This window comes from Ovis canadensis, chromosome 18, assembly GCF_042477335.2.
Source record: "Ovis canadensis isolate MfBH-ARS-UI-01 breed Bighorn chromosome 18, ARS-UI_OviCan_v2, whole genome shotgun sequence".
In the NCBI taxonomy this organism is placed as follows: Eukaryota; Metazoa; Chordata; class Mammalia; order Artiodactyla; family Bovidae; genus Ovis; species Ovis canadensis.
Window position 1 is genome coordinate 33,805,876 of NC_091262.1, and position 21,908 is coordinate 33,827,783.

The 21,908-nt window shown below is 53.8% G+C and overlaps 1 protein-coding gene across 7 annotated transcripts in view; it reads left to right on the forward strand.

The window, feature by feature from the left end:
- The window catches only part of ZNF710 (zinc finger protein 710), a 73,208-nt gene extending 53,020 nt beyond the window's left edge, over window positions 1–20,188 (forward strand). For 4 of the 7 annotated variants that reach the window (XM_069560308.1, XM_069560309.1, XM_069560312.1 and 1 more), the window contains exons 2-4: window positions 6,692–8,177; window positions 11,365–11,556; window positions 12,138–12,553. In XM_069560308.1, coding sequence (XP_069416409.1) covers window positions 6,720–8,177; window positions 11,365–11,556; window positions 12,138–12,527 — 2,040 coding nt within the window. In that variant the 5' untranslated portion in view covers window positions 6,692–6,719 and the 3' untranslated portion in view covers window positions 12,528–12,553. Of the gene's footprint in view, window positions 1–5,745; window positions 5,815–6,640; window positions 8,178–11,364; window positions 11,557–12,137; window positions 12,554–17,339 lie in introns of those variants that run through there. The other 3 variants (XM_069560314.1, XM_069560313.1, XM_069560311.1) reach the window with 3 other exon arrangements.
- Window positions 20,189–21,908: the final 1,720 nt, after the last annotated feature.

A 21,908-nucleotide genomic window follows, 5' to 3' on the forward strand; every position in this document is an offset into this window, starting at 1 on the left:
TGTGTAAGATGCAGACGTACAGGAAGCTTTAAAAGAGGGTCAGGTAGATTTTGGCTGAAGATGGGCTTCTGGGCTTCACCAGCATCTCACTGTGTAACCTTGGACCAGTCCTTTCCCCTCATCGGGCCCTCCTGTGTTGGGTTGGTGGCCCTGTATTGGTGGCCCAGCCACTCTGACCTCTGGAGCCAGAGCTTAGCAAATCTGTCCAAGGAAAAAGGGGAAGCTGAGGCAGAGAGAGACTCCTGTAAGGAAGAGCCTCGGACACTTCCCCCTGGGCCACCCCACCCCAACCCCAGCCGCCTCGTCAGCTCCAGAGTCCAATGAGACCTTGTGGGCTGGACAGAAGTGAGACTGCGGCAAGGAGCCCTGAGGTTTGCACAAACCTCCAGCCTGTACTTTCGCTTCCTTTTCCTTTCATGGGATGTGAGCAGGGTTTACCCTTAAGAAGGGGACAACAGAGGAAACAAAAAGGGTGGTTTTGCTCTAAGTTGAAGTCCTATGAGTGGCTTTTTTTTTTTTTTTAAACAGTCGTTTTCATACCTGACACTCCCTACCCGCCTCCCTGGGCACAGACACTGGTCCTGTCCCTGCCACTCAGAGTTCAGCCTCAGGATCCAGCGGCTATTCTGTGGGGGCCCTGTACCCACCTGAGCCCAGTGCTTCACCTCCCAAAGTTCCTGGTGCCTCAGGTTTTAGACTGAGCTTGCTCAGAGCAGCTGCCCCTGGTGTGGGAGCTTATGCTTCTTACCATATCCTTGGACTTCCCAAGGTGCGCAGTGGTGAAGAACCCTCCTGCCAATGCAGGAGACCCAGGTTCAGTCTGTGGGTCAGGAAGATCCCCTGGAGAAGGGAATGGCAACCCACTCCAGTATTCCTGCCTGGAGAATTCCATGAACAGAGGAGCCTGGCGGGCTGCAGTCCATGGGTCGCACAGAGTCGGACACCACTTAGGAACTGAACAACAACAGCAACAACTATATCTTTACAACCAAGAATGGCACCCAGCGCCTGGCCGGTGTGTTGAGTCAGTGATTCAGCTGCAGTACCGAAGGGATGAACCTGTCTCCCCAGCAGGAGCCCAGGGCTCTGTGGGGCCTGTGTCAGGGAGCAGACCCTCAAAAGTCATCCTGAGGGTAATAGATCACAGGGTACTGGGTGACGTCCCAAGACTGGGCAAAAGCCCCGGAGCATTCCTGTGTCTTCAGTTGGTTTTTGAGATGTCCTGGTGGCAAGAGTGAGGCAAAGAATAGCCAGATGGTCACAAAGTCTTGTTGGTTCTTCCTTTTCAAATGACTCCTGTGTTGCCAGCCCCAAGCAAGACCAGGCCTCAACTGCTCTGCCCCACTGTCTGGTTCCCAGGGACATTGGTGGCCCTGAGCTCCGTGACCCTCCCCTGGTGCATGAAGGTGGGGGTCTCCATGAGAGGAAAGGAGCTTTTAAAGCAGCGTGGCTGAGAAGTGGGCTCCCGTCTTGGGGAGGGGACCCCAGAAGGCAGGCAGGTAAGCCAAGGATTAACCCGCCCTCAAGGTTCCAAGAAGCTGCTTGTGCCCATTTTACAGATGAGGAAACTGAGGCCCCGAGGGACCGGGTGACTTTGTCCAGGGTCACCGAGCAAGTCACTCATTAATGCATTTGACAAGCTTGTGTCAGTGTTTTACAGGGACCTTAGCACAGCAATAGATGAAGCAGCAGTGAGAGCTCTGGGGGCCCTGCTGGGGCTGGGGAGGCCTCCTGCTGGGCCTCCGGAAATGAGATTGTGTCTTTCCCCAGGGGCTGGCCTGGGAGGGGGTGATGCTAAGCCCTGGGAAATAGGACAGCCCTGGGCTTCTGGTGTCACTGGCACAGTCCCCTCCCCCTCTGCAGGCACCTCCTTCCCCTCCCCTCCCCTGCTTTTGTTTCTTGGCCTCCGCAGCCTCTCCCTCCTTCCCTCTCTCTCTCCCCCTCTCTCTGCTGTGGCCCCCCCTCCCCGCAATTCCCCTTGCAGGTCTTCACACTACAATTAAGCAGTGATTCTATTTCCTCTGTCTCCCTGCCTTTTCCATTCCCTTTCTCTCCACCCCGGGGACCAGGGTGTCCTGGTAGGAGGCTGAGCCGCATCCCCTCCCCTGGTGGCCCTTCATCTCACAGCCCAGGCAGTGCGGAGCCCAGGGCGGTCTGAGTTCCCCTTTCTCCGGGACACTGTAGAGAGCTTTTGTTCTGAGCCCACAGCACAAGGGCTAGGAGAGAGGCCTTGCCCTGAGAAGCCACGTGCCGCAAGAGGGCCCAGGCTGATGACAAGAGGGGCCCTGCAGTGTGGGGACCCCGCCCTGGCGCACGGGTCGGGTGCACCTCCTGCCCTGGGCAGCCCGTGCCAAGATGTTAAAACAGGAGGGCTGTGACCTGTGAGAAGGAGCTGGGGCGGGGGAAGCACAAAAAGATGGCCCAGGAGGAGGAGCGGTGATGGCACCCACGTTGCGAAGCCCCCAGCTTCCCAACCCCGGCCCCATGTGCGATAGGCGGACAGACACGCGTGTAAAATGCAGGAGAATTAGATTCCCTCTCTCTTCTTTCTCTGGGCCTCTGTCTCAACAAACACAGCTCCTCTTACACACACACACACACACACAGACACACACACACACAGCCTGCCTGGCTGCCCCAGTGAACACTCAGCCCCTTTAGCCTGTGTTTACAGAGTGATATGTGTCGGTTAAGCAGGGGCCTGACCGGCAGGTACGTCAATCAAGGCTCCCAGAAAGAAGTGCTTTCTGAGTGGATACCCAAGGAGAGAGGGGCTCTGGCTGCCTGGAAGGGCAGCCCAGTCCAGCTGGAGCCTTGGACCAGCCAGACAGGAGCAGGTCCTGGGTCTGCCTGTGCGTTCCTGCTGGCTCACAGGAGCTTGAGGAGGGAGGGCTCAGAGCCAAGAGGTGACCTCCCAGGTTGCACAGATGGCGGGGCGGAGCTGCAGGTACCGAGCCTGGATGGGCCCAGGTGCTGACCCAGTGCCGCCCTCGCTGCCGGGGCACTGTTTTGTCTTCTAGTTCCCCAACCAGGGATCAAACCCATGCCCCCTTCATTGGAAGCACAGAGTCTTCAGTACTGGACTGCCAGGGAAGTCCCTGCCAGGGCACTCTTGAGCTTGCTACTTACACCTCGAATTCCCAGGCCGCGGAGTGTGGTGCCCGCTACTGCCCATCTCCACAGGGTTGATTTTGGGATTAAAAGGCTTGCCTAGGACTTGCTGAGCGCTCAATCACCACGTTTGTGGTTAGTTGTTGGCAGCTCTGTGTCCCCACACTTGGGCACAAACCCCTTGAGAGCAAGGGCTGTGGGCAGGTCCCCTTCTACACCCAGGCACGGGCTGTAGTCCTCAGCCCCAGAATAAAGCACCAGCCTGTCCCTGTGGGAGGGGGATGCACGGTGGCCGGGGGCAGGTTCAGCTTGCACCTGGGTTCCTGGTGTGAGCCTTGGGAGTGGCCCTTTTGCTCTTAGAAGGTCCTCCTAACAGGGCTGGAATGTTACATGACCACCCTCCCCGTCGGGGGCCGCCCCAGACGTGCTTCCACAGGCAGGTGCTCATCTGCCAGTGAGTGTGTGTGTGCGCAATCATGTCCGACTCTGCGAGCCCATGGACTGTAGCCCTCCAGTCTTCTCTATCCATGGATTTTCCAGGCAAGAATATGGAGTGAGTTGTCATTTCCTCTTCCAAGGGATCTTCCTGACCCAGGGATCGAACCCACGTCTCCTGGTTTGGCAGGCAGGTTCTTTACCACTTGCACCACCTGAGAAGCCCTCATCTGCCAATAGAGGGATGTGTTATGGGTTTCTTTGTTCCCATTCCCTTCAGATGCTAGAAGAGGGGTGCTGCCAGGGACTGGGGCCTGGAGAAAAGCACAGGAGATACGGAATCTAGAGAAATAGCACTGACCCACCTATTTGTAGGGCAGCATAGAGATGCAATAGAGACTTGTAGAAAGGAGAGAGAGGGTGGGATGATTGGAGAGAGCAGCCTGGAAACATATACATCCCCATGGGTAAAACAGGTAGATAGTGGGAATTTGCTATATGATGCAGGGAGCTCAACCCTGGGGCTCTGTGACTACCTAGAGGGGTGGGATGGGGTGGGGAGGTGGGAGGGAGGAGACCTCTGCATACTTAAGGCTGATCTATGTTGTTGTATGGCAGAAACCAACACAACATTGTAAAGCAATTATCCTCCAATTAAAAATAAATTAGATGGGATTTGAGGGGGAGAAAAGCACGGGGAGGGACTGACATCTCTGCCGACATACTCATCTCATGTCCTCAGCACCCCAGGATTCAGACCTCACCTCCCTCTCAGCAGAGATGAGGAGACTGAGGCTCAGGGCATGACAGGATGAGCCTGAGCCAGAAAGGGGCAAAGTCCAGATCTGAATTCGGAATCCAGGCCAAGTCCCAGCACAGGCTCCGCCGCTGAGGGCCAGTCCCTCCCCTCTGCTGGCCCTGCCTTTGGGGAAGTCTGGAAAAAGTGCTGAGCTGCTTGTTTTCTCAAGCCCGCAGCTGACACGAGGGCTGCTGCTGGGCGCTGCTGGGCGCTGCTGGACGCTGGGTCAGATGGGCCGCTGTGCTCCGAGGCAGTGAGGCTCCCCACACGGGGAGGCAGGGGGGTTGCAGTGGGCACAGCAGTCCCCTCTGGACACCACGGGGGACCTTGTTGCCTTTCATCTCCAAGCACAGGGCCCAACCCAGACCAGGGACTTGGCAAATTATTTGTTGCACTGATCAAATGAGTTCTTAGTCTCTAGAGCCTGATGTAGAATCACCCAAACCTTTGATGAATTTGGGACCCCAGAATGGAGAAATCTCTCAGGTCTGTGGTTTTCATCCAAAAAGTCTGCTTCTTTGAGGACTTCCCTGGCGGTCCAGTTAATTTTATTTATTTATTTATTTATTTTGGCCATGCCAGGCAGCATGGGGGGTCTTAGAGTTCCCCGACTAGGGATAAAACCCTGCATTGGGTTCCCCCCTGCATTAGAAATGCGGAGTCTTAACCACTAGACCCCCTAGGGAAGTCCCCCTCCCCCATTCTTTGATGGGGAAACTGAGATGCAGAAGTGACTTTGCTTAGTCACTTGTATGTGACAGAGCTGGGACTTGAGGCCAGGCTGCCTGACTCCCAGCTGAGTGTTCTTTCCAACGCAGGGTGGGAGGGTGAGCTCTCTCCATCAGGGCTAGCCACCCCCTCCCCACAACCCCCAGCCTATTCCAGAGGTTTTCCTTCCATCCTACCCCTTCCACGAGAGCCCTGCTTTAAGCTTAATAGTTTAATCTTTAGTGTCCATTTCAAGGAGGCTAAAATTCCTCTCTGGGGTATTTTATTTTTAGCCGGCTTCAGGAAGGGGAAGCTCCTCTGGCCTGTTGGGGGCAGGGAGACACCGGCCGGGAGCCTGCTTCCTGAGGAAGGGCCGCCGCCATGCACCTGACCCTGGCCCGGGAGGAAGCCTCAGGCAGGAGCCACCCCAGTCCTGTCTTCCCCCTTCTGTATGGAGCGCCTCTGTTGTGCTGTGCTAGACATTGAGCAGGGGAGCAGGGTGCAATCTGATGAGGACCCCAGGCCAGGGAGGAGGCCCTCCCACATCCCTGCCGCCAGGGAGAGCTGGGAAGCACTGGGAACTGGGGGAATTTCAGGGAAGCCTGGGGAGCTGGTGGGAGGAGCCAGGAGCTCAGTGGGCTTGGGGAAAGGGCACCCCTGTGGGATAACCCTGTGCGAAGGCCGGGCTACACAGAGGACACTGATGTGGCGGATCCCTTAGGAAGGCAGGAAGCTGATGCCCCGGCTTTGGACCCAGACAGGTGGGCTCAGTGGCTTTTGTAGAAACACCTGTTCGATCAGAGAACATGGCTGTGAAGCTGGGAGCTAGTTTTAGCATTCACTTCAGTCAGTTTTCTCCAGCTTGTTAGCCATCACAGACTCCTTCTTTCAAATCAGATCTTTCATGAAATTCCAGGGTACATATCAGACACAAGCTATATTTTAATCGGTGTAAACTTAGGTCGTTAAATGTGCAACATTTAGCTAATCAAGAGCAATGACCTGTTGTGCAAGGCACAGTCATTTAGCATCAGGGCTGACAGGTGGTAACTGCTGTCTGAGCTTGGCCTCGGCACCTAATTTATTTTTATGTGTTGCCTTGTTCTTGCCCAATATATTTAAAAACCCCAAACACCACATTCACATGGCTAAGCAAATGGTGACAGTTGTACAGTCAAGGTCAGCGTAAAATTAATTATACCTTGGCCACAAAGCCATTGTGTGGGAACAAGGTATATATTTCATTTGAATAAAGATGGGTTTTTTTAACATCAGTTTTTAAAAGAGCAGAATCTTTAGTGTTTGCCATTTTGGATCCGATTCTTTTGGGAACTCCTGTACCACTGGGGAAACCCAGCCTCCCTATTTCACAGATGGGAAGACTGAGGCCAGCAAGGGGGCAGGGCTTACCCAGAACTCCCACAGGGAGATGGAGGCCGTGGCAAACAAAGATCACATACACAGAGGGTGTCCTGGCTCCCCATAATTACCCTGTGCCCTGTTCCCAAGACAGGAATAGAAAGACATCAGGGACAGACACACCCAGACTTGGGCGAGCCCTTGCTGAGCGTGTGTCTGTCTGTCGTCGGTCTGGCAGCCTTGAGCTGGTGGTGCTCATGCTCCCTTCTCTTCCCGCAGCGATGCCCTCCTAGCCAGCCGCCACGGGATGGAGGGCTTCATGGACTCAGGGACACAGACTGATGCTGTGGTGGTGCTGTCTTTGGCTCAGGCCGCTGTGCTGGGCCTGGTCTCGGAAAATGAGCTCTTTGGAGCCACCATAAGCGCCGAAGCCTTCTACCCGGACCTGGGGCCGGAGCTGTCCGGGGCAGCCATAGGGGAGCCCCGGCCCCCGGGCCCCGACGTCTACCAGCTGGCCTGCAACGGGCGGGCCCTGGAGGAGCCGGCCGAGGAGGAGGTGCTGGAGGTGGAGGCGGCCTTCGAGAAGCACACCCGGCGGAAGACGAGGCCACCTGTGCGCCTGGTGCCCAAGGTCAAGTTTGAGAAGGTGGAGGAGGAGGAGGAGGTCTACGAGGTGTCGGTGCCCGGCGGCGATGACAAGGATGCTGGCCCAGCAGAGGCCCCAGCCGAGGCAGCCAGCGGCGGCTGCGAGGCCCTGGTGCAGAGCAGCGCGGTCAAGATGATCGACCTCAGCGTCTTCAGCCGCAAGCCCCGGACGCTGCGACACCTGCCCCGCACCCCGCGGCCGGAGCTGGACGTAGCCCCCTTCGACCCCCACTTCCCCGACCCGGCCCGGGATGCCTTTGCCGAGCCCAGCATGGCGCTGCCCAGGCCAGAGGCCCTGTCTGTGGAGTGCAGCTTCGAGCCGCCGCACCTGCCCCCGCTGAGCGACCCCGAGCCTCCTACCATGGAGTCCCCGGAGCCCGTGAAGCCGGAGCAGGGCTTCGTGTGGCAGGAGGTGGGCGAGTTCGAAGCGGACACAGCCGGCTCGACGGTGGAGCGCCACAAGAAGGCCCAGCTGGACCGGCTGGACATCAACGTGCAGATTGACGACTCGTACCTGGTGGAGGCCGGCGACCGGCAGAAGCGCTGGCAGTGTCGCATGTGCGAGAAGTCCTACACGTCCAAGTACAACCTGGTGACGCACATCCTGGGCCACAACGGCATCAAGCCGCACTCCTGCCCGCACTGCAGCAAGCTCTTCAAGCAGCCCAGCCACCTGCAGACACACCTGCTGACGCACCAGGGCACCCGGCCACACAAGTGCCAGGTGTGCCAGAAGGCCTTCACGCAGACCAGCCACCTCAAGCGCCACATGCTGCTGCACTCGGAGGTCAAGCCCTACAGCTGCCACTTCTGCGGCCGCGGCTTCGCCTACCCCAGCGAGCTCAAGGCCCACGAGGTGAAGCACGAGAGCGGCCGCTGCCACGTGTGCGTCGAGTGCGGCCTGGACTTCTCCACGCTGACGCAGCTCAAGCGCCACCTGGCCTCCCACCAGGGCCCCACCCTCTACCAGTGCCTGGAGTGCGACAAGTCCTTCCACTACCGCAGCCAGCTGCAGAATCACATGCTCAAGCACCAGAACGTGCGGCCCTTCGTGTGCACCGAGTGCGGCATGGAATTCAGCCAGATCCACCACCTCAAGCAGCATTCGCTCACCCACAAGGTAAGGGCGCCTTGCACCACCCCGCACCCTGGCCAGACCTGGCCCCTGGAACCTCCCCGCCGGCCGCAACCGCCCAGGGCCTCCTGACTCTCTGCTCTCTCCTCCTGCCGAGCTTTCATCCAGGGCTTCCCATAGTGCTGGATGAGACCGCTTAGGTGGTGAATGTTCTTTTCTTTCTTTTCTCAATATTTGTGTGCTCAGTCACTTGAGTCGTGTTCGACTCTGCAACCCCCGTGGACTGTAGCTCTCCAGGCTCCTCTGTCCATGGGATTTTCCAGGTAAGAGTACTGGAGTGGGTTGCAGTTTCTTCCTCCAGGGGATCTTCCTACCCAAGGATTAAACCCCTGTCCCCAGCATCTCCTGTATTGCAGGCAGATTCTTAACCAGCAGACCACCAGGGAATTCCCAAATGGTTCTTTTTTTTTTATCGTTATATTTATTTTGATGTTGTTGTTCAGTTGCTCAGTTGTGTCCAACTCCTTGCACCCCATGTCCTGCAGCATGCCAGGCTTCCCAGTCCTTCACCATCTCCCAGAGTTTGCTCAGATCCATGCCCATGGAGTCAATGATGCCATCCCGTCATCTCATCCTCTGTCACCCCCTTCTCTTGCCATCAATGTTTCCCATCATCGGGGTCTTTTCCAGTGAGTTGTTTTTTGCATCAGGTGGCCAAAGCATTGGAGCTTCAGCTTCAGCTTCAGTCCTTCCAATGAATATTCAGGGTTAATTTCTTTTAGGATTGACTGGTTTGATCTCCTTGCTGTCTAAGGGACTATACATGACCACTGGAAAAATCACAGCTTTGACTAGATGGACCTTTGTCAGCAAAGTGATGTCTCTGCTTTATTTTGATGAGTGTTAGGAAAAGATGTAATTGAAATTAGTTTTTGTTTATTTGGATTTTGGTTTTTGTGTGTGTGGTTTGGGGGATTTTTTCCTTTTTTTTAAGATTTGAACCATTTTTTGTTTTTTGTTTTTTTACAACCAAAGATATGTTTCTGAATGGGGTTTCTCCTCCCTAATCCTGACACCTGCAATTCAGATGCAGGTAAGCAGAGGGGACACATCTGCCACCCTGGGGCCCCCTTAGGTCAACAGCAAACACTTTGGGGCACTTGCTGGGCCGCAAGCCTGGAGCTCTGCAGGGGCTTCAGCCCCAGTGTCTCAGGCGCTCTGAAATCAGTTTTCTAAATAGTAAAACTATTCATTTTAAAACATTTGAACTGAAGTGTTTAAAGAATCCCTGCAGGACCCAAGGAGCATAGTTGGAGAATTGCTGATTTTTCCATCTCACAGCTGGGAGGACCGAGGCCAGAGAGAGGCCAGGATGCCGTGGGGAAGTAGATGAGATGCTCAAGAACACAAAGGGCTCCTCTTGCCTCTCGTAATTACTCGAGTCTATCAAAAGCGTGTGCCTCTCTTTTAAGCAAATACTAAATATATTTCACTATAGAAGGGAGTGAGGGACTTCCCTGGTGGTCTAGTGGTTAAGAATCCACTTTCCAATGCAGGGGACACAGGTTTGATCCCTGGTCAGGGGACTAAGAAGCCACATGCCAAAGGGCAGCTAAGCCCACAGGCCACAGCTACTGAGCCTGTGTGCTCTGGAGCCCACGTGCTACAACATGGACCCGATAAAGCCAAATAAATTTTTTTAAAAAAGCTTTAAAAAGGGAATGAATGTAAGGGAAAATATTTGTTATAGAGAAGTACAGCTGGTTCCAGATACTCTGAAATGAGGCAAAGTGGCCTGTGGAGACAGATGGTAGAGCAACACCGTCTTGTCCGCTGTGTGTCTAGACATCACCTTGACCAGTTCTCCCCTGCCTTCCTCCCTCCCTGCAGGCTGCTAGCCTCCCTGACTTTCAGCCAGCGTCACCTCCTTTGAGGGGCCTTTACGTCCAGACAGGCTGAATGAGGCCTCCCGGGTCCCACCATCCCACTCTGGCACTTGGCCTGCGCTGTGGTTTCCACCCAAGTCCAACTAGCTTCACACTTTGAAGCAGAATGTGCATGGAGCTGGGGCTTCCCAGGTGGCGCTAGTGGTAAAGAACCCACCTACGATGCAGGAGACGTAAGAAACTCCGATTCCATCCCTGGGTCAGGAAGATCCCCTGGGGAAGAGCATGGCAGCCCACTCTGGTATTCTCGCCTGGAAAATCCTATGGACAGAGGAGCCTGGCAGGCTACAGTACAGTACATGGGGTCGCAAAGAGTCAGACATGACTGACCAATACAGCACGCATGTACATAGAGCTACCACTCTCCAACCTGGGGCCTTAGAGAGGCTCCAGGTTGAACTCGTGTCCTTGTCTCTCACAGTGGACATTGCAGTGAGTAGGGGAGAAATATCCTGCCAAGCCGAGAATCCAGCCTGTCCCAGCCCTGGGAACTTTTTTTTAATATATTTTTAAAAATTTGGCTGCACTGGGTCTTAGTTATGGCATGTAAGATCTAGTTCCTGGCCAGGGATCGAACCAGGGTCGCCTGCATTGGGAGCGATGAGTCTTAGCCACTGGACTACCAGGGAAGTCCCTTTGGGAACTTTTTCTGCTGCAGCAGATATGATTGCAGATTTCATTGCAGGTGCTCCTCCATTCAATTGGTGTAGCTACCTAGACTGTAAAGAAGGATTCTGAAGCTGAATCTGGCCTTGGCCATAAAACCAGATGATTGATTATTCATGCCTGCAGGGGGTTTGGGTGGAGAATAGAGCGATAAGTACCCGTGCTGTGTGCTTGCCATCTTTCTCCTCTCTTCGTAGACTTTAAAATCCCCACAAGACCACAAAGTGTTTAAAAAAAATTATAACAATACTGTGAAGAAAAAAATCAAGCTCAAAGGCTGATAAAACTGCAGACATTGCCGTGATCAGCCTCAGTGTATGCAGGGCACACATCATGCGCGAAGTCAGCTCCCCACGGGCAGGGCCCCCTGGTGGCTACACGCGTCGTCTTCACTGTCAGGCCGGCACACACGGGAGACACGGTCTGTCTGCCGAGGGGTAGACACTGGCACCATGGGGTCGCAAAGAGTCAGACGCGACTGAGAGACTAAGAAACAGCAGACGACAGGAAGTCACTTCCCAGAAGCCCTGATGCTCGGGTCCGCACGAACACACTCCCAGAACCCGTGTCCATCGTGCGGTCCTGACCGTGGCTCCCGCCCACCCCCCGCCTCCCCACAGGGCGTGAAGGAGTTCAAGTGCGAGGTGTGCGGCCGGGAGTTCACCCTGCAGGCCAACATGAAGCGGCACATGCTGATCCACACCAGCGTCCGGCCCTACCAGTGCCACATCTGCTTCAAGACCTTCGTGCAGAAGCAGACCCTCAAGACCCACATGATTGTCCACTCGCCCGTGAAGCCGTTCAAATGCAAGGTACCGGACCCTCGGGCCCCGGGGCAGGACTTGCTCACAGGTGGCCCCGGCGTGTGATCACAGGAGGCGGGACCCAGGCTGGGCAAGGGGGGGCCGCTCCCCCCACCCCACCCCCGCTGGCTGAAACTGCTGGGCTCTGGGGGGTTGGGGGGTAGGTGGTGAGGGTTGAGGTCCTACAAGCTACTGAATTGGCTGCTTTTCTTTGGCCGCACTGAGGCTTGTGGGATCTTAGTTCCCCAGCCAGGGATGGAACGCAGGCCCTTGGCAGTGAATGTGTAGAATCCTAAACATTGGACCACCAGGGAATTCCCTGAAGTTGCTTTTTGAGAGTTGAGGGCGGGGGTGAAGGTCGCGGTGCAGCCTCAGGGAAGGAGCCCAGGCCGGAGACTCAGTGCTGCTGGAGCTCCCAGGCCTGGGTCTCAGCCTCGGCTCGGGGAGTGTGTCCTCGGCCTCTGGGGTCACATAGGAAAGGACAAAGGGGATGCGATTCGGGCCCAGCCATGGAGGTGGGAGCGGCTAGGGGCCGGGGGAGGACAGGCCACCAGGCTGACGAGGCCGGGCTGGGGCCGGGTGTGTTCCAGGTGTGCGGGAAGTCCTTCAACCGCATGTACAACCTGCTGGGCCACATGCACCTTCACGCGGGGAGCAAACCCTTCAAGTGCCCCTACTGCTCCAGCAAGTTCAACCTCAAGGGCAACCTGAGCCGGCACATGAAGGTCAAGCACGGCGTCATGGACATCGGCCTGGACAGCCAAGGTGGGTGGGCCACACGCCGAGGACGGAGCAGGAGCGGTCCTGTCATGGCGCACTCGGGAGCCTCCTGTCCAGTGAGGGGAGCGGGGAGGCTGGCCAGGCCTGAGACCTCACTGGGGTGGGCTCAGGTCTGGAGAGGGGGCTCCCCGGAGGGCCATCAGCGTGATAACGATGGGACGTTTATGTATTCTCCAAAGGACTTACGTGGGCTCACATAAATAATAATAAAAAGAATATTTGTTGAGTGCTGTGTGCCAAGCCTTTATTAACTCATGTGACCCTCACTGCGAGGTTGGCTCTCTTATCACCGTTGTACAGATGCAGGCACTGAACGATAGAGAAGTTAAGGACCTCATGCAAGATCATCACTGAGACAGGGCATTTTTAACACATTATTTGACCAGAGATGTGTTAATATGTCTTTTATTGCCCAGACGTTATTGACTGGAGACATATCAATATGTTTTTAGAGAGTGATACAATTAACGTCACCATGCAGTTATTAGAGCTTAAAATTGATCAAGGGTTCATTATACAACTTATGACTGTCATAATTCACATTTTGCTCTGTTAGATTTTTGTTCCAACCTTGTGTATATTATAGATGCAAGTTTATTACCATAAAATTTCAAAAATGACGCATTATGAAATTTTGAGTAAAACAAGAATTTTTCGGTGAATTTTATGCAGTTACTTCCTCTGATTGTCTAAGCAACATAAATACTAGTGTCTCAGAAGATGATAGTTCTTCAGGATATAGTTCTGATTCAAACGATGTATTAGACCAACAGACAAAAAAAAAAACCTTAGTGTTTGATTGGGATACTCAAAGTGAAAATGAAACTCATGGTGCTGGAGAAGACTTTATAGGTGTGTCAGGTGTAACTATTGAATGTGATAATCTGCAAAGTGTTAGTGAAATAACAGAATTAATATTTGACTGGCCAAAATAAAAATCACTGGTCAAAGGCATTCGTTTCTGGAAAAACCCCCCAGTTGATAATGAGTTTAAAAATGGATGGGAAGGAAAGTAACAAAAGGGAAAATGCCAACTGAAAGATAAGGGAGAGCCAGGTAGAAGTCACAATCCCAGGTACAAGTGGGAGGTTCTGTGGGCATGCAGAAGGGAGCCCTAAGCTTCCTAGTGGCCAAGGCAAAAAGGGTAATACAGTCAGTCACACTCTTCCTAGTGCCTGGCGGAAGGAATGCAGCCCACATACTCAGGAGACTTGCTCACCTCTGCAGTTGGCGGAGGTTTCATTGGCTGTTGGTTATAACATCCCCACGTGTTAGTGATGACCTCTCCCCTCAACACTGGTCAGTAGTGGAAGCACCTTATTCTTTCTGGCCTCATGGGGAGGAGACACTTTAGACATTCTACAGGAAGGAGTAGACAGCCACACTTTCAGAAGGTTCCTTGTATAGTCTGGAGCTGTTTGACTTTCTGGAGTTCCTTCCAAGACGCATAGCTAGGAATGTGTGTCGACAATCACTGAGTGGGTTGACTTGCTGTGTGAGGTTACTCAGGAGGAGCCAGTCAGATGCTGGGGCATGATGGAAATAACCCTGCTTTAGCTTTGGAACAGTGAGTGGCCTGGGGTTTTCTGGTAGAAACAAGTGTCCTCAGTTTTCCATTCTCCCCGAGTGAGGATGGAATGCTGTTGGCTGCATATAGATGCTCTGTTACACCTTCTTCCTTAGTATGTGGTTCTAGGACCAGCAGTGTTGGCATCACCTGGGATCTTGCTAGAACTGCAGACTCACCTCCACCCCAGACCTGCTGAATCGGGATCTGCATTTCAGAAAGATCCCTCGGTGATTTGTTTGCACTGGAAAACTTGAGAGGCATTGAATGAAGTGATGGTTTTCAAATTTGAGCCAGGGAGCATGAGAATCACTGGAGGCTTGTTAAAGTGCTGAGTCCCAGCCCCCAGAGCTTCTCATTCTGTAGGTCTGGAGTGGGGTCAGACCATTTGCATTTCCAAGTTCTCAAGTCAAAAGGAAGCTACTGGTCAAGAAACTCACATTGGGAACCTCTGATCTAAGCTCTAGAGAACCGTTCTTAAACTTGGCTACACATTGAAATCACTTAGAGAAGTTTTAAAGTGCTGATGCCTGAGTCTCAACCACAGAGATTCAAATGTAATTGATCTGGCGTGTGGTCCAGGATCCGGATTTTTTTTTTAAGCACCTTAGGTAATTCTATGCGCACTAGAGTCTGAGAGCCGGTGCTCTTGTGCATCTGCTGGGAAGCAAACCCACCAGGAAGGACAGAGCAGGACTGGCCCTTTGAAAGCAGCTGTCCCTACAAACCTCTCTCCCACGGTATGGCTAAGGCATAAGCTCTTTCCATCTGAGGTCAGCAACCAAGGAGGCCTACGGTGGCTTTCTTCCTGATTGTACCAGGTGACAGACAGTACAGCAAGGACTGACATAGGAATGGCTGGGGCCCAAGTCACTCATATATAACCTTGGTCTGAGAAGCTCAGGCTTGATCTTGTGCAGGCGGAAGGCAGCATACATTCTAGATAGAGCTATCCAATAAACTATAGAACTGTAATTTAAGAGGTAGATTAATGTTTTTGCAAAAAAAAAAAAAGGTACAAATTGTTCCCTGGGGCAAACTGGAACTGCCAAATAGAGTTAATAAAAGAAGTTGGGAGGGTAACAAGAGACTCAAAGGTAGAAATTTTTCCTGGGTCTTTATTTTGTTGTTGTTGTTGTTGAGTTGCTAAGTTGTGTCCAACTCTTTGCGACCCCATGGACTGCCACACACCAGGCTTCCCTGTCCTCCACTATCTCCTGGAGTTTGCTCAAATTCATGTCCACTGAGTCGATGATGCTATCTTACCATCTCATCCTCTGTCCCCCTCTTCTCCTGCCCTCAATCTTTCCCAGCATCATAGCTCTTCGAATCAGGTGGCCAAAGTATCAGAACTTCAGCTTCAGCACCAGTCCTTCCAATGAATATTCAGGGTTGATTTCCTTTAGGATTGACTGGTTTCATCTCCTTGCAGTCCAAGGGACTCTCAGGAGTCTTCTCCAGCACAGATATGATAGGAAAGTGTGCCACTAGGATTTGAGGAAGAAAAAGCCTAGGGTCTGTAAGATGTGGTGCAGTTGACCTTGTTTTATAGTCAGAAGACTCAGTGTGTCAAATGCCATGGACACAAGTAACAGACACCCCAATCAGACCAGCTTAAACAATAAGGAAATAAATTAAGAAATGATTTGCAGTCCAGGTTATCTGCAAAGTTGACTGATTCAGCCCCTCAGCAATGACAGGGTGAGACTCTTTCTCTCCACAGCATTGGCTGTGGTCACAAAAAAGCTGCCAGTGGTCTTAGGGCAACATGCTTCTCTGTTCACCTCCATTGGAAGAGCAAGAGCCTGCTGTCCTTTGCTCTATGAAACCAATGAGAACATTCTCAGAACTCACTAGTAGGCCTTTCCTCATGATTCATTGGCCTGAGTTGGGTCCCATTCCTCATCCTGAGCCACTCATTGGCAAGGAGTGAGATTACTGTTCAATCAGTGGTTCTCAATGGGGGACATTTATTTGACCATGTCTAAGAGACATCTGGGGCTTCCCTAGTGGCTCAGACGGTAAAGAATCTACCTGCAATGCAGGAGACTCCAGTTCGATCCCTGGGTCAGGAAGATTGCCTGGAGGAGGAATGGCAGCTTACTCTAGTATTCTTGCCTGGAGAATCCTATGGACAGAGGAGCCTGATGGGCTGCAGTCTCTGGGGTCACAGAGTCAGACACGACTGAGCAAGTAATACACAAGAGACATTTGGGTATCACAGCTGGGGTGATGTTACTGGTATCTAGCTGGCAGAGGCCACGGATGCTGCGAAACATCCTACAATGCACAGGCCAGTCCCCCAATACAAAGAATCATGGCCCAAGGTGTTAATAATGCCAAGGTTGAAAAACCATGCCTTAGACTCATCAAGGCTACCCCTGGGCTGGGTTCTATTTCTTCCCAAACACGTTGCATCTCCTAGGTAGATGGGGCAGAATGCACACTGGGACTCGGCCACAGTCCCTGCCAGCAAGCCTCCCAGTGTCCTCTGGGCCTCCCTCCCCCCCTCCCTCCCTCCAAAACTCATCAGAAGGCAGCCCCACCCAGGCCTCCACCTCTGTGGAGTTTTCTATCTGGCTTTGTTCCAACAGTAAGAGCTTTATAAAAGATTTCAATTTGATAAAATGACAGAAGTCCTCTTAAAAGAGTTTTTATCTCATCATCTTTGTTTACCTACCTTGAGTGTTTGGCCTTGGAAAGCAGGGCCAGAGGATACAGCTGGCACCAGGAGAAACAGCCCTTTAAGATAGTCACAAGTAGATCAAAACAACAGCACTTGCTGGGTGCCCCTGAGCAAGTTGATTAACCTCTCTGAACGTGCTTTTGCTCTCCTAAATGGGGTCGCTGTGAGCATTCAGATGGTACATGTGAAGTGCCTGGCATACAGTAGGTGCCAAATAAGTGCTGTGGCCAACATGGTACAGCACAGGAAACCTTTCATATGGGAAAGGGGATTGAGTCATGTTGCAAAGAATAAATAAGGGCTTAGTGACTTAGGGGGCTTCCCTGGTGGCTCAGATGGCAAAGAATCCACCTGCAAAGCGGAAGATGCGGGTTCAGTCCTTCAGTTGGGAAGATCCCCTGGAGAAGGGAATGGCTACCCACTCCAGTATTCTTGCCTGGAGAATTCCATGGACAGAGAAGCCTGGTGGGCTGGAGTCCATGGGGTGGCAGAGTCAGAGAAAACAGCGACTTTCATTTTCGTGACTCAGGAGGTACAGGAGACCCCCCCAGAGTTCAAATCCAGGCCTGAACTCACTCGGCACACATTTGAGAAGCCACAGCAGTCAGTCAGGTCCCCCCAGAGCAGGGCAGTAGAGGAAACCACTGAGTCTTCTGGAAGCCGTGACTAGGAACCACTCCTTTAGTTCTGCTTCCCGTGTGGGAGTGACCCGCCATTCCCACAGGCAGCAGCCAAGCTTGACTGTGCCCTCTCTTGCAGACCCCATGATGGAGCTGACGGGCACGGACCCCTCTGAGCTCGACAGCCAGCAGGAAATGGAGGACTTCGAGGAGAACGCGTACGCCTACGCCGGTGTGGATGGCAGCGCCGAGGCCAGCGTCCTCACCGAGCAGGCCATGAAAGAGATGGCCTACTACAACGTGCTATAGCACAGGCCGGGCCACCCGGAACAGGGCAAGGAGGGCGTGGGGCGTGCGGGCTGCCTCCCTGCAGCTGAGAAATGAGCTGCTGCCCCACTGTCCTGAGCCCTGCCCTCCCACTTGGTCGTTTGCACCACTAGGGACTTGGAGACCAAATGGAGACTGTACTACTGGCCTCAGCTATGAGCCCAGCACAGGCCCCAGGCATGGTGGGGAAGGAAGGATGACCCGGGAGCCCCAGGTCCCCGTCTCCTTGGCCTGCTGCTGCGGGAGAAATGCAGACGGGGGCCGTTTGGGGACAGGCCACTAGGGCAGAGGTTCTGTCTCTCTGGGCCCAGCAGAGCTGCGGCGGCCAGTGTTGGGGGGCCGTTCTGATGGCTCTTCAAGGGCCCTGTCACTGGAGGAAGAGATCTCTAGAGCCATGTTGTGTTTTCCTCTGGACCATCTCCTGCCTCTAGGGATGGTTGAGCTCTTATGCCGGTTGGTCAGCCCTGCTCCCCACCCTCACCCGCTCCCATCAGCCCATGGACTGGGAAAAGCCCAGGCCCAGAGCCCCCTTCCCCACCCGGTCCAGACAGCCAGGCAGGGCCCTCTGCCTTCTACCTCCTGGTGCCCTCCACACACTCTGCCAGCAGGCATGCATGCGGCCCCTAGGAAAGCAGGGTGCAGCCCCAGCCCTGGCTACCATCCTCTCCAGCCAGCCCCCAGAAAGCCCCCATCTTACAGCCCTGTTTGGAAGTGGGTGTCCCAAAAGTGGATTCCAACAAACTGTTACCCAGGGCAGCACGCCAGGGTCCCCCGACAAAGCCAGGACAAGCAGTGCATGAGGCACTTGCTAACGAAGAAAGGTGGCAGCCCCCCAGGTGAGGGGAACAGGGTGGCGGTCACTGGGGGTCACAGAGGGGCTGTACTCAAGGAGGCCAAGGATGGCCTGTGGGGGGGAGGGGGGACTGGAGTTTTTCTTATTTAAGGTCTAATAAGTATGCATTTTGAGGACGGGGACAGCCAAGAGTCACCGGAGTCCTAGGAAGAGCAACGTATTTTAAAAAGGAAGACCACAGAGAAAAAAGAAACACTTTTTTTTTTTTTTTGAGCAAGGGGGGTATTTTGAAGGTAATTTATTTCTTTTTCTTTCCAAATCTGCGTCACCTATTCTCTTTTCTGATGGACATCACTTTCTTTTTCCAGCGGAAGCTTTCTTGTGTGCTGTGTGTGGTTTGTGGCTCCCCAACCAACCGAGAGCAGCCCAGGGAGAGCAGCCCAGGGACTCGGGGTGGGGATGGAGGGGGTACTTGCTGGCCTGGCCCTGGAGGGTACATGCAGCTGTGGGCAGGAAGCCTCAGGAGGTGAGGGCAAGAGGCAGGAGGGGGCGAAGCCTGGCAGGCCCTCCACCCCTGCCTGGCCCCTCTGGCCAGTGACTCACTCGGCCCCGCTCAGAGCAGTGGCCAGAGCTCCCATCGCCTGCCCACTCTCAGCCCCTCTGTCCCCAGCTCCTGCCTCGGAGCTGAAAAAGACTGCAGCGGCCCCAGGGCGGTGAACTGAGGAATGCCAGGGCCCAGACTCCCACCCATTCGCACCCTGAGGCCTCTGTGATGGGCTGGGAGTGGGGGCAGGCAGGGCCATCCGCAAAGGCACAGGAGGTGAGGCCACGGGCCCCAGCGAGCAGTTGGGAGGTGCCCCCAGAGCTATGTCTTTCCTGAAGGACCAATGGCAACCCACTCCAGCATCCTTGCCTGGAGAATCCCCATACAGAGAGGAGCCCAGCGGGCTACAGTCCATGGGGTGGCAAAGAGTCGGACACAACTGAGTGACTAACACACACACACACACACACACACACACACACACGCACACAAGCCAGGCCTCAGGATGGCTGAGATCAGGATGAGGGGGGAGGGGAGGACACAGAAGCCTCAGGATCAGGCAGCCAGGTGCCCCTTCCTTCTTCACTAGAGTTCATGCTGAGCAGCAAATGAGAGGACTGGGGTCCTCACTCACCCCAAGTGTGGCTCTCTAGACCCCGAGGCCCCCAGCCTCCCAGGTGCCCGCCATGACGACCCTCAGGTGGCAGTGACCCCGTCACTGTAGATGACATTTTCTCCTGCTGAGCAGAAGCGTTGTCCCCTGTAAACTACCTCTTCCCACCACATCTTCTCCCCCCACCCCAGGTACCAAAAACCAAAACCCCGTATCTCCTCCTTCTCCTCTTTCCAGCCACCCAGTGGCCTTGGTCTTGGAAGCCCATAGGACAAGGTCCAGCCCCCAGGCTGGCGCTCTCCTGTCTTCCCCCAGCCCCGCCATCAGCACCAGCCCTCTGAGAGGTTCCATACTTGAACAAACCGCGCCCCCCCGCCCCTGCCCCATGCCTTGGACCTGGGCAAGGCTGAGAGAAGGAAGCTGCAGCACAACTCAATCTGAGCTGGGGCGGGGGGGTGGCGAGGGCGGTGGTCTCAGCAAGGCTCATGTCCTCACCCTGCCCCAACCTGTTCAGAAGAGGCTCTCGAGGCCTCTCACGTGACTTGGAAACTCCTGGATGAACTCCATTCTAACTTATTTTGCCATGTATACGAACCAACTGTTTTAAAAATTCCACTCGTGCAAAGCCCTACTGTGTTTTTATGTTCCTGTTTCAAAGAGAAGTTTACTTAGCAATAATTATAAATAAATGAATATTCTTTAGTGAGGTGACTGCAAGTGCTTCTTTCCATGGTTCTGGGGGAACTGGTCCTCGCCCCTTCCCGGAAAGGAACCCCCTACAAGTACTTCATTCTCTAGGGGGTCCAGAGGAGTACCTGACCGTCCTTCCCACTAGAATGGCCACCTCCAGGCCTCTGAGCCCATGAGAAAGGGGTGCCGGCCAAGACCCCAGAATTCCTACCACTTGTAGAGAAAGCCGCTTTCCCACCAACAGGCCTCCAGGACAGAAGCCAGCTCCTGGTGCCAGACTGGGCTTCAGAGGCTGTGTCTTCTGGGGAGCTGCCAGCCCTTGGCTGTTCGCTGATGGGGAAGAAGGGCTAGAAACCTTAAGCTTCCCCCAGGAACTGGTCCGGGCACAGCCAGAATGCCAGCCTTTCCTCCTCCAGCCCTGGGATTCCAGTGATGACTGGAAAAGAATGGGCTTAAAACACCTCCATGGAGGTGGGCGCCTGGGAGCCCATCTCAAAGCTTCCAGGTATTGGGTTTCAGGAGCCTACAAGAGCCCACCCGAATTTGGGAAATGGACTTCCGGTTGCCAAGTGTTTACTTTTTTCAAGTCAAGACCTGAGACCAGGTATGGGCTTCCCAGGTGGGGTAGTAAAGAATCTGCCTGCCAATGCAGGAGACACGGGTTTGATCCCTGGGTCAGGAGGAGGAAATGGCAACCCACACCCAATATTCTTTCCTGGGAAATCCCATGGACAGAGGAACCTGGCAGGCTACAATCCATAGGGTCACAAAGAGCTGGACACAACTGAGCACAAGGCTGCACTTTAACAGGAAAGGGCCTGGGTACCATCCTGGTCACGGGACTAAGACCCCATAAGCCACATAGGATGGCAAAAAAAATGTCACAACTCTTCCCCAGGACATTTAACACCAAAAGTAGAATATAATCCCTGCATAAAGCACAGCCCTTTAAATTGGACCTGTTTAGCTGTATTGCTTGCTTGCTTGCCAAGTCGCTTCAGTCCAACTCTTTCTGACCCTATGAACTGTAACCTGCCAGGCTCCTCTGTCAGTGAGATTTTCCAGGCAAGAATACTGAAGGTTGCCACGCCCTCCTTCAGGGGATCTTCCTGACCCAGGGATCGAACCACATCTCTCACATCTCCTGCATTGGCAGGTAGGTTCTTTACCACTAGCATGTGTAACAACTCTATAATCTTAGTGTTCTAGTTTTGCCAAAGAATAGTGAAGAGGAGCCAAAGTCTGGGATTCAGTGGTCTGGACCAACCACACAGGAGCCCCATACACACTCCCAGGCTCAAGCTCTAAGCAGCCGTGAGCAAGAAAACTGAGGCGGTTACTTTGTGGGACCTGTTTTGAGCACTGTGAAACAGGCAAATCAAGAGGTCTGCAGACATTTAGAAGGTTAAAACCAACAATAACAAAATATTGTTGGTTAAAACCAACAATAACAACAACAATGAAACAAAAAAATATAACCAGAATCAACTGGGAAGTGATTACTCTCAAAAAGGAGAAGAGGATATAGAAACCAGAACATGCTGGGAAATCCCAGTGAACACCCCCCCAAGACCTGCTGCCCAGTCACCCTCACCCCCTCACCTGGCCCCTTGACCACAGAGGCCTGCGGCAGCCTGGGCATCCCAGTCTGCCCCTGCTGGAATCCACCAGCCCTTTGAAGGTGTCTGCCTCTTCAGCCCTGGCTGCCTCCTTTCCCTCAGGGACAAACACAGCAGACCTG